Genomic DNA, 12,593 nt, shown 5'->3' with positions numbered 1-12,593 from the left:
TTTTTAATTTTTTTTAAAAAATATATTACAGCTCCAGAAACAGTCTCCTACCTGAGGGAACGTTGTTCCTGTCGCAGACGCCATCTTTCAGTAACTTGTCCCTGATTTCCCAGCTGAACATGCCCGGGTTTTCTCTCTTGTACTCCTCGATTTTCTTGTCCACCTCTGGAGAAGCGGTTTGCTTCGATGGGAGGAAGAAGAGAAGACGATTTAGTCACTTTATTTAAAGGTTAGATCCGAGGCCTCCATTACAGGCGAGATTAAATTTAATTATTTGCTGAATTTAAGAGTGTGGATGCAAAATATAAAGTCGTGACAAAGTAATTCAAAAGATTATTTAGCTTGAACAGGACTTGTTCAAGTTGCATTATGTCTCCAAATACTTTTTGGATTAATTGTTTTAATTATAGATGATTTAGCCTCTGTTTTAAATCCAAAAGTGTGAGTTGTACCCGTTTAAAATTAGATTTCCCTGCAAGATAAAAAATTAAAATCGCTCTTCTCTAAAATTTCATATAAATTGTCTTTCTGAATTTAGGCCGTATGTCTCTCACCTTTGGCTTGCTGCCTCCGATGGCCCCCGGCCTGATGGAGCCTGTCTCCTGGTACCGGCACAGGATTTTGGAGACGCATCCGTGGGACACGCGCAGCTGTCGGGAGATGACGCACGGCCGGACACCGTGATGGGCCATCTCCACGATTTTGTGGCGGATGTGGTTGGGGAGAGGTCTGCCGTTTATGAAGACACCACCGAGCTGGTTGACCCGACCCTGTCCTAACGGAGTGGAGACTGGACAGCAGGGCAGGAAGTTTAATATCTTGTAGACTTTGTGTTTGTTTTATATATTAAAAAAGTTATTTTTTATTGATGAGAAAAAACTCACTGACAAGTTGGATATCATCTACGAGCAGTTACACTTTTAAAGTCTGAATAAATATGGAAATGAAAGACTGATGTTGTAGGCTAAATATTCAGTCCTGGAAAAAAAATGTCCAAAAAAGAAAATTTCTGCAAAAATAATTTTATTTCCAAAAATGATCAGGTATGTCCTGCCTAATTAATGTGACAAAGTAAGGCATAAATATCACAGTAAAAAACAGCCTTAATATATAAAATTAAAATTAAAAAAGCACATTGTATTGCTCCTGGAAATAGACTTAACCCGGTCTATTTTTTCTTTTAAAACTACAATTAAAACTTAAACTACAACAAGATTAAATACACAATTAATTGTAATATTTTTGCGTGTTTAAAGCCTTTAAAAACTCCACTTTGTCAGCTTTACTGAAGCTCTGGAAAAGTTGAATTTCCTCCAGACTGTGAGCAGCAACTGGTGGTGTCTTACCCTCCAGAGAGTATCCTCCCCGCGGGTAGTTCTGGTGAGGAGTCGGTCTCATCATTCTCGGTAAACCTCCTGCAAGCGCTGTCATGACTCCTGACTTTCTGTCAGGGAACTCTTTAAAACGAAGCTGCCTTTGTTTTGTCGCTTTTAATCCCACAAAACTTTAGTCTGCTGCAATATTTCGCCTTCTCTACAGCCGCAGCGCTTCTCCTTCAGTAACAGGTTGCCTCGACAGAGACTCTGGAAGTCCTCTGCAGGAGTGTTGACAGGTATCCAGCGGCCGCTGAGGGCTGAGCTGAGGGGTTAAATCAAAGTGCAGGTCGCTAACAGTCCTGCGAGCATTCAGAGGATGGTTTGAGAGGGATGGATGCAAGTCAAACATTTTATCTGTGGTCGCTGTCCCCTCTGACTCCGCGCTGCGCCCCCTGATTGGGCGAAGACCCGGACGTTGAGGGGCTGGGGGAGCTCTGTGATTGGACGGCAGGAGCTCCCCTTCTGTCTGGGTTGACCTCACGGGGTCAGATTGTGGTGTCACAAGTTTCAGCTACCAAACTTTTCACCAAGTGGCACAACTAGTGATGAAAATATGTAAATAACGAGGATACATGTGATTATGTTTCCCAGCCTCTGATGAAAGTGTGAGGCGTCAGGACACTGCTGGGAGTATTATAGTTAAGTTTAATTATGTAAGGCTGATAATATACAGTATAAAACAAATAAAACTACTACCTTATGTTGGACAACATAAAAAAAAAGAAACACTTATGTCATTTAAAGCTTTAACTAGTGAATAAAATAAGTTATCTGCAATATAAACGTTCTTATAAAGCATGTTTACAGTGACGAGAGTCACACACACATGCACACATATACACACAAAATGTCCCTTAAATAGATGAATAAATTTAAATAAATTATGTAATTGTGTGTTTTTTTATATCATAGTGTCTTTTAGCAGAGAAATTATTCTGTTTCCTGCCCAGGGACTACAGATGACAATTAGTTTATTATAGCTGCACTTTCCCTGTTAAATAAATAAAATAAAATAAAATAAAATACAAAATATAATAATTCTTGTTACGGACATTATTATTATTATTATTTTATTATTATGATCATTATTATTATTATTGAAAGTAGGAGCTTTGGTTGTCAACATTTCTAAGCCTACATGTTTATTATTATTATTATCAACTCTTTGTAAATTACAAATCAAAAGAAACAATTGAAATCTATGGAATTTAGCAGACTAAAAAAATGATCAGCTGTCGGGATTTTATACAGCGATATTTAATTGTAGAGCTGCCTTAATGTGATGCATTCAAGGTGCGTTTGGAAGAATGTTCCCCATCGATTTCAGTTTTAATTACACGAATATTCCCCGGACTGTCAACGGATGCAAGAAATACCTCACATACCCGTGATGAAACGAGACTGCAACAGGTGAGTGTATTATAAAGAATATTATAAAGATAGCAATGACATTTATTTAAAAGGCCCATATTAAACGTCTCATAGAATTAAATATTAAGTCTTGTATGATATGTTTGCTATTATCATTATTATCAGGCCTGTTATTAATACTATTATTATAATCATGGCATTATATTATGATCATTACGTCAGGTAAATTTGGGTGGTAAAAAGTTTGAAAGAGGAAGTGTCTATTTTTTAAATTTATGTTATTCATCAAAAGTGTAGAAAGCAGATTTTCGCTCACACACACACACACACACACACACACACACACACACACACACACACACACACAATGGAGGTCATGAGAGGAAAAAATGGCGTGGATGCGGTGGATCCTCAGCGTGGAGAGCAGGATCTATTTTTATCATGAGTTCCACCACACCCCACGCAGCAGCTCATGACTTGAACAATATAGGTGCAGCGCGGCCCCGTGGCTCGGCCACACGGCAGTGTAACACATCCGTGCAAATGGTCGATTATGGACACACGGAACCACATGAGGGATCATTTGACTTTCCTGAAGCTTGTAGAGTTGTGATAATTACGATAATTAGGCGTGTTTAATAGACCGATACACCCCCCCACCCCCCCTCAGGAATAAGACCATATACTGTCTGAGTGTGTTCAGAGGCCTCCTCAACCTGCATGCCATGAGTGACTGGATAGTCATGATCTCTCTGAGGCACACTGATGCATCACCAGGGCTGACACTCTGGGAGGGAATTCATTGATCACCAGCAGATTTGTCAATACTTGCTGCTTTGTTGTCTAAAAAAACAATGATTAATAAAAGATTATTGTCACAAGCTCATGTAGAGAATGAAGACGCCAGCTGTTGTGACAGATTTCTGTTTGCAAATGACATTTGTGTATCTATGTTTTCTTCTAATTCCACTGTTACAGCTGGAGAGTCTTTCTGTTCCAGTGTCCCAGCATGTGGCCCAATATAGTTTTATTCCTCCTGTAAGACTTCATGTGAGAGGCGCAGTGGACACAGAACATGTGGAAACATTATATGTCCATAAAAGAAGGAATGGGGAGGTGAAGGGGGGGAGAGAAAGTTATCATACTAAAGTTTGACTATCATGAAAAGGATATTGGATCTACCGTGTCAAATCAGTTAGTGGGGTAAGCTGAGTCAGAAATGCGGTGGTGCTGTGGTGCTGCACAAAATGCATCAAAAATAAAGCACAAAATGGCCCCGAAAAGAAATGGTGTGTTGAATTTACCAGGCGTACGCGCGGAGTAAGCCAGGGGCTTTCGAGGCTGTATTTCTGAAACCGTACACACTGGGGGAAAAAGCAGAATAATTAGCTCTGCGTCCACTAAAGATAAAACTAGTCTAATAGCCTTATAACCCTTAGGCAGCTCTGATCTTGGCTGTGGCCCTGTAGCGATAAGGTCGGCGTCACCACTGGAAAAATCTCCAGACTTACAACACTGCTCAGTATTCATGATAAACACCATCACATAACATATAGACAGATGTTTGTGGGCAATCAGATCATCACAGTGATTATCTCCACATGTGTAAACAGCTGAACTAAGAGGCTTAAACTCATTCTTAAAATTAAAATAGTCAGTCATGCATTCCTCAGAGAAGTAGCTTACTGTAGCGAGCAGAATGACACAGTAGACAACCCTCATTTGCATTATTAATTGGGGTTTTATAGAGGTTTTTAGTGTGTTAAAATAACTGCTGTAAAACGGTGTGCGTCACCTTTATGAGTCTTGAGAGAATCATGCCACTGCTGTGAGGGACTTTTGGATATCTGTTTCTACACTGCAGTCGCCCACAGTGCTCTAATTATACTCAAGGCTTTGACACAGAGCATGATAACCTCTGCCAATTCTTTCTTTCTTGCAATATTCTAAACACAGATTTGGAAATAGCGCACTATACTATTTCTTCGCCACATGCTGCACAGACAGTTCTTAAATAAAGCTGCAGTACAACACTGTATTTGTTGGAATGAAGCCACCATTAAACAAGTTTTCCGTTTATGATGTTTGGTGTAAATGCCATACGAGATTATTTCTTTACGTATTAAATCTTAATGCATGTTTCATGTTCACAGGATAGATGTGAGCAGGGAGTGTGTCTATATGAGGCCTTTCAAGGATAATTGGACTGCATCTGATTTTAATTGCTCTTTGTGATATATCACCAGTTATATTTTGTCTTCATTAGCCCGCAGCAGCTCAGAGACAACTCAAAAGAACTCTGCATCACAAAGACAACAGAGCGGACACTGTGTGAAATAGGAGAAACAGATTAGAGGAGTGGGCAGGCCGGCCGACATTTAGATAAGCATCTTCGGAATAAGGAAATCCACTCTGTGATTAGTAGCCTTGGGATGTTACTGTTACAAGGTACCTCCAAAAGAGGCACTGTTTTTCTGCTGTGTTTGATCTTATCAAATACATATGACCCACGACACTTCAGTGGGGAGCTCAAACCGAGAGCGGTTATCATAACAAAGAGCCTTAAGGTGCACCCAGGTGAGAGGGAGGAAAGAAAAAGAGAGGTAGAGCATTTGTTAACCATACAGCCTCATACAGCGGGGTTAATAGTGCGGCAAATAAGGAGTGAATATAGTCAGCTAGTAGTTAATGGTCCCATAATGAACATACAGCATTGCCGCCTGTAAAGATTCTTATCTGTCCTACAATACACTAGGCCTTTGCTTCAGCATGTGTGTGTGTGTAAGGGAGTGTGTGTGTGTGTGAGGGAACACTGACATTGTATCTGGTGTTGTGACAACACCTTGAAGTGGATTTCATACTTCAGCAGAGAAACTGGATACAGTCTGATAAAAGCAAAAACATATTTCAGATGTGAGACATATTCAGTACAATATTATGTAAAGAGGAAGTGTGTAACTGTGTATGATAGATATGTGATGTAGAAATGGCTGTGTATTATGCAAAATCACAAACTATGTATGACACAATCCTGTCCTTTGCTGAAAGCGTCTGAAATTAAGTAAAGTCAATATTTTCACACATTTTATGTCCTTAGGTTTTGCTTTTTAAATATATAATAGGAAAAAAAAGTCAAATATCTTGACACAACGATATAAAAATCAGAATCAAAAAAAAATATAGATTCGTAGTCATCTACTAAAATAATTGGCAACTTATTTAATAGTCAATTAATTTGAGTAATTTGTAAAGACAGAAAGGTTGAAAAATGTTGTTTCTAGCTTTTTAAATATGAATAATTTGTGTTTTTTTTTTTTACTTCTCTCTGACAATAAACTGAATATTTTTGGGTTGTGGACGAAACAAGACATTCAAGGACGTCATCTTGGGCTTTGGGAAACACTAATCGTCATTTTTTAACCATTTCCTGACATTTTATACACCAAACGACTCACTGATTTATCGTGCAAATAACTGACAGATTAATTGACAAATAAAAAAATCATTAGTTGCAGTCCTGCTCTATTATAGAAAAAAATTGGACCTTCCTTAAAAGATCTAAATTAACATTAATTTGATTACCTGTGAATTATTTTACTTATAGATATGTAGAGCAAAACAACCTACAGCATTAATTCCCTCATTAACATATGATAATAACATATGAGGACAGCATCCTCTGTATCCCCACCTCTCTTTCCCAGCTTACTTTTTAAAGGAGGCCAAATGTACCAAACGCATCTTAAATGTGATTACTGTTTTCAATAGCTGTAACTCATTACAGTTACTACACTGTCAAAACGTGATTAATTGCATGTAATTGTATGTGACTGTAATCCAGTTAGACTCAATCTGCTACTTCCCAAACCTACCGTCACTGTACAAACATGCACACATACATTCAGCCACTAGAGGGCACGTGTTAGCTCAGCTGATGGGGACACATCCTACATGTCATACAGCATGAGGCCTCTGACACCATGAAACCCACCGACTGCTTTTTAAAGGGATTTGACTTCCACAGTGGAGTCCTCTAAAGACAGATGACTTCATGTCATGAAAATCTAAATAGTTGCTTCCAACAATGTCAGAAGGTCAAACAGAGGCAAAAGCTGTTCATATGGGGCAGCCTAAATCTTGAAAAACTCAGTCAAGATTTTTTTTTAAACAAAAATAATACTAAGAGTGGTTGCTGAACTATAGGAAGTAAAGGAATGTTTAAAGTGGAAGATAAGGCCTCATTGCTCTTTCCAAATAAATGCCTGCCCTGCAGCAAATGATCCATCTTTGGAAGTTAGCAGATCAAACATACAGACTGATCTTATTCTGTAGAGGTTTTTCTGGTTAAATAAAGGTTGAATGATTCTGATTCTGATTTTAAATTTAGCCTCCATGGGAGTCATATGTGCCATTTACACTGAGGTGCCGAGGACATGTTGCCACCGCTTTTTGAAATGTCCAATTCTGTCCCCGTCACTTTTTAAAAGCAGAATTTGTTAAAAATGTTCTGAAAAATAGCCTGCACCAGGAAATGGTAACTAACACATGAGAATGGTTTGCACAATAAGAAAACATACAATGCAATGGAGCCTATCCTAGCCGGACAGGTCGTCAGACTATTGCAGGGCTAACACACACTTACGGCCAATTTAGAGTTACGAATTAACCTGCATGTCTTTGGACTGTGGGAGGAAACCGGAGTACCCAGAGAAAACCCACGCTGACACAGGGAGAACATGCAAACTCTGCACAGAAGGGCTCCCCCACCCTGGGTTCAAACCCTCAACCCCAGGTTCGAACCAGGAACCCTCTTGCTGTGAAGTGACAATGCTAACCACTGCACCACCATGCTGCTATTAAAGTCCAGGGGGTTATAAATTAATTTATAAATTAAGTCGTGCATCATTGACGTGAACAGCTGCCACATGCACATTTTAAAGTTACTTCCCCCAACAAAAGGAGTTTGAACAGGTAAAACATGTCCACGTGTGTGTTGACTCAGCAGAGATAAAATTAAACGAAAAAGCTGATCTACAGGAGAATAAATATCTGAAAACAACACACTTCCATTATAATATCAGATTTTGAACTGTCACCTGACACCTGAAATAAAGACATTTCCACCATGAATTGGTGCATGAAAGACCGCCGCATCCACATCTGTCCCCCACAATGTTGAAACCAAACCTACGCCTTTGGTCACTCGCCTTTGATTTACCATGAAGATTTCTTTCCTGACACACATATGCTGTAGTCAAATGTAAGGAAAGTGAGTAGTCGATATCGCGGGCTGGTTATCATTTGTTTTGTACATGGATGAACATGTTCAAAATGGACTTAATGAAACACAGGATTTGAGTCCTTTTCTGTGAAATAAATATTAACTTATATCTCCCTCCACAGGTAATTTGGATCCATAGGGAGAGATAAGCCCATAGGTCCCTTGTCATTTCCTTCTCACTCCCTCTTTGAGTCTTACAGAGTAGAGGGACAGAAGTAGGACCTGCAGTCAATCTCTCTTCATAAAATCTTTGTCTCAATCATCTACGTAATGGGATGAGGTTAAGTCGCATATTATTCTTGTAAGTCTTGTATTCTTTGTGAATCTTGCTTTGTTTTTTGTTCTATGTAATGCTTTTTGGATGAACTGAAAATGATCTTTTGGCAATTGCTTTGGAAGAACATGAAAGAAAAATATTGAGAATGACAAGTGAAATAACTGTGATAATCAGTCATGTGACCCGTGTATATTTAGCACACCTGTCAGTGCTCATGTGATTCTGTTGAGCGAACCTGAAGAAGCCATTGGCCGCTCTTAACAAAATCACAATAATTCAGTTCAGCATGCAGTGGTTTATGTTGATGATTTTCAGAATGGACTTCTTTACACTAAACCTACACTGTAGGTTATTATGCGATTGTTTTACTGGTCCCAGCCAGTAAAAAATGGGCCGATACGGGCCGATGAACTAACATGAGTTTGACATCCCTGCTGTAGACCCTTTATTTATTTCAATCTGAGCCCTTATATTTCAGTCAATCTGTGGTTTGACCCAGGAAAATTGCAATAGTAATCATTCAAGGTTTTGTGATCTCTTGGGACATTCAAATAACATTTTAAAAGTATACCATTATGTACTTAGTAAATCAAGGTAAATTCAGGGCTTGAAATGTCGCTGCATCACACAAAGAAGTGCTTCTTAACATTATAGTTTCATATAATATATGTCTAAACATTAGTTTTTCAGGATGTTACCATCAGATATGACCTGCCCTGAATGTTTATGTGCAATTAGGTTGTACCCTTACCCAAAAATGACCTTTTTATGAATCCAAACAAAGTCAGAAAAGTCAGTAAAATTAGGTTATAAAGCATATTAACATTCAATTTTCTGCACATGTAGATTTATTTGTCCATGAAAACCATGAAGCATATCAGCACTCAGACCTTAACTGGGACCAAACTTGAAACAGGACTTTGGTTTAGCTGTTGGTGCCATTGAAGGCTGATATCTAAGCTGCCTCTTGAGAAGGGTATACCAAACTAGAATTTGCCATCTTGGGCGGTACCAATTCATGTAAATTCTGACCTGGACCCATAAAACACGATCACCACCGATTTCCCATAATGTTTTCAACCACAAACAAATAAAAGTTTCCACGATTGCACCGCATGTGTATCCTATCCCATCTATCAAAAAAAAAAACTTGCAACAACTTCAGACTGTTCAGAACTCAGCCGCAAAGCTTTCAACCAAAACCAGGGAGCATGACCACATCACACCAGTTTCAGCCTCTTTAATTACTTTTAAGACTCTTCATGGCCTGGCTCCAGATTACATTTCAGACCTGTTAGTCCCTTATGAACCTTTACGTAGTTTGAGATCCTCAAGCAGAGGTCCTTTGCTTGTCCCACAGTCCAGACTGAGGACCAAAGGGGACACAGCTTTTGCCACCAGGGCCCCGAACTCTGGAACGACCCGCCTGAGGATATAAGGCTGTATGAGTCACTGGCTTCATCTAAGTCTCTCCTGAAAACGTACTTCTATCGGAAAGCACATCCTGACTTTATCTGAGCTGTCTTGCTATCTTATTGATTTTAATGCTCATTTATTATCTTGATTTTAGTTTTAATTGTGTTCAGTTTTACTGTACGGCATTATAAGACATACAGGATGTCTTTTTCTGGTGCGTTATCATGAAGTGCAACATTTCATATTGCTTTTGCATTTTTTCTACAATTTAATAAACTGTTTTAAGTGAATGAAAAAAACAAGACGATGATAATAAGAGTAAAGATGCTAATAGAACCAGTCAGCTCACACACACTCTGTATCTCCACGTCGACCCAAACCTTCACCTCCCCTGCACTACAGTCCCCTGCATAACTCTAAAACTTACAACTTATAGATATGAAATATAAAAATTTGGCCAAATAAAATGGTTGTTGGGTAGTTGTACTTCAAATACAGGTATAATACCTTAGAATATCCTCTTAAAAGGTGTTTTATTGAAAAGATTGACGCCAAAAACTTACTAAAAGGCACCAAATATGTGGGATATGTGTACTAAAAACTTTGCTTTTGACTTTGAAAAAAGATTGTCCACTAAATCCATGAAGGTATACTTTTAATATATGATGCAGGAGGGTGTTAGGACCAACTATGGAACATTACTATTGCAATTTCTCCTATTTTGGGACCATTTTTGGGTCAGATTGACTGGACTATTACATGTATGTCCCCTTGCTTCTCCTCTGAGCTGCAGCTGAGGGTGTCACTGCTGATCGCACTGCTCGGCGCTGTCCACGGTCCGTGGTGCTGAAAAGCAAAGGGACACAACAAACCCACAGTGTTCTGTAGTGTCTATTAAATCCACTTTATATGGCCCACAGTTGTGACACAGATTGGGAAGTCAATTTGAACAAGTCTATCTGCTGGAGGTTTCTGCACTGAACTGGGTTTAGCACTGGTAATATGATCTGGATCGAGCCTATAGAGTGCCATGTTGTGCCCCGTGCCCGTTACGCAACAAGTCTGTGATCACACAACCGGATGAAGGCACGACAGCTGACTCACACCGGATTTTTTTTTTTTTTATTATCACTTTACAACGTTTTATTACCATCCGGGCATTTTCCCATCCGGAAACACTCCACAGTATGCTCCTGGTCCTTCATGCAAATGGACATTGTGGTTGAATAAAGCTGTTTCTGCAGCCCACAAAGACGGAACATGGCGGAGGCGGGCAGCACAGGAGGCGACTGTGGCTCAGCTCCACCTGACGTGACCGACTCGCTCCCCGGTGAGGAATACGAGTGCAAGATATGCTACAACTGCTTCGACCTGGACCGCCACACTCCCAAAGTGCTGGGCTGCTCCCACACCTTCTGCCAGGAGTGTCTAGAGGCTCTGCACTCCCTGGAGGGTCGAGGATGGAGGATCGGCTGCCCCGTGTGTCGCCACCGGACTCCGGTGCCGGAGTACCGTGTTCACAACCTCCCGGACAACCGCGCGTTGACTGAGTCGCTCCCGCTGAAAAAGCAGGAGCCTGCGGACCTGTCACACACAGATGTCCCGGGCGTGTCTCCATCCCCGTCCCAGGAGAGCAACTGTGAGACTTGCAAACTAGTTGCGTTCGCGAGCGGCTGCGTGTGCGCCATCTTCTCCTTCCTGTCCATGGTGGTGCTTTTGTTCCTGGGCCTCATCTTTGTGCATAACTTCAATCACGCTCCGTGGCCCGTCGGTCCAATCTGTCTGTTTGTCGCCAGTGTCCTCGCCCTGTTCTCGCTCATTCTCACCTGGTTAATGTGCATGTTGAAGTACCGACCTGAAACTGAGGCGAGCAACTTGAGTTCCTTCACCTCTAATATAATGTGACGCTGTGGCACAAATTCAGCCTGGTCAGGATCATAAAAGGGAAATCTGTTTATTTTAATGTGCTTGGACATCCTTATAAATGTCAGTGTTTGTTACTATAAATGACGTCACATTCCACTGGACAGCCATCTCCATTTACCTGAAGGAGTATTTCACATCACTGTTGTTTTACTGTCCAACTGATTAAATGGAATGACAGTGGAAATGTGAAAATTTCCAAATAAGAATTTATCGAGATCATTCTCGTCGAGCCCGGTCTCAGGTCCAAAGTCGTCAAAAGCCAGCACTTGGGCAGTGACTTGTGGCATCAGAAACCAACAAGAAAAGGCGCCCTTTAACGTTAGCATAATGCGTGGCCTGTTGCCTGTTGCCATTATAGTATATAGACTCTCACACGAGAGAGCGGTGTTCATGTCCCGTAAGATTCTAAAGCCAAACCCTGTTCTTTTTTCCTAAACCTAACCACGCGTTTTTGTTGTTGAATGTAAAAAAAAAAAACCTGTCAAGTTGCGGTGTTGTATGGACGTAGTGCTTTTATTTTGAAAGAGACTGTATGTAAACGTTATGTCCTGTGAAAATGGAAGTGTATTTTGAGACTTTTCACGTCCACATACAACGTGAAAGGTACCCTGGGTGCGTTGGTTGTTGACTTTCTGGGACACCGTGTCAACTTCTACCTGTTACATGCATTGTCTTCTTTCAAAATACACTTCCGTTTTCACAGGAAATTTAACGTTTACATACAGTCGCTTTCAGAATAAATGTAAGTTGTATGTTGGTACAACCTCACGAATTGACCTTTTTTTTTCCTTCAACAACAAAAATGTGGATAGGTTTAGGCAACAAAAACCAACATATTCTCACTCCGACCTCAACACATATTGACGTTTTGGTCATGGACTTTCTACATCCACATACGCCGCTGGTCCAAGGTACCCTGGGTGTGTTGGTTTTTGACGTTCTAGGA

The 12,593-nt window shown here is 40.3% G+C and overlaps 2 protein-coding genes across 4 annotated transcripts in view; one reads left to right on the top strand and one right to left on the bottom strand.

The window, feature by feature from the left end:
• Positions 1-12,593, bottom strand: part of pax3a (paired box 3a) — a 41,083-nt gene that overhangs the window by 20,884 nt on the left and 7,606 nt on the right. For 2 of the 3 annotated variants that reach the window (XM_050032476.1, XM_050032475.1), the window contains exons 4-5: positions 555-790; positions 52-181 (exon numbers count right to left, since the gene is read on the bottom strand). In XM_050032476.1, the coding sequence (XP_049888433.1) occupies positions 52-181; positions 555-692 (268 nt within the window). In that variant the 5' untranslated portion in view covers positions 693-790. Of the gene's footprint in view, positions 1-51; positions 182-554; positions 791-1,346; positions 1,890-12,593 lie in introns of those variants that run through there. The other variant, XM_050032473.1, reaches the window with a different exon arrangement.
• Positions 10,203-11,743, top strand: LOC126382550 (E3 ubiquitin-protein ligase RNF186-like). Its single transcript, XM_050032477.1, has one exon. The coding sequence runs from the start codon at positions 10,982-10,984 to the stop codon at positions 11,624-11,626; it is 645 nt and encodes a 214-aa protein (XP_049888434.1). The 5' UTR covers positions 10,203-10,981; the 3' UTR covers positions 11,627-11,743.

The sequence above is a fragment of the Epinephelus moara genome, chromosome 21, assembly GCF_006386435.1.
Source record: "Epinephelus moara isolate mb chromosome 21, YSFRI_EMoa_1.0, whole genome shotgun sequence".
Taxonomy (NCBI): Eukaryota; Metazoa; Chordata; class Actinopteri; order Perciformes; family Serranidae; genus Epinephelus; species Epinephelus moara.
Note: the sequence above shows the minus strand (reverse complement) of the source record. Positions and strands in the feature narration are given on the sequence as shown.

Bases quoted from the DNA above. Each gene is read 5' to 3' on its own strand.
- LOC126382550 (XM_050032477.1), top strand. From the start codon at position 10,982: ATGGCGGAGGCGGGCAGCACAGGAGGCGACTGTGGCTCAGCTCCACCT.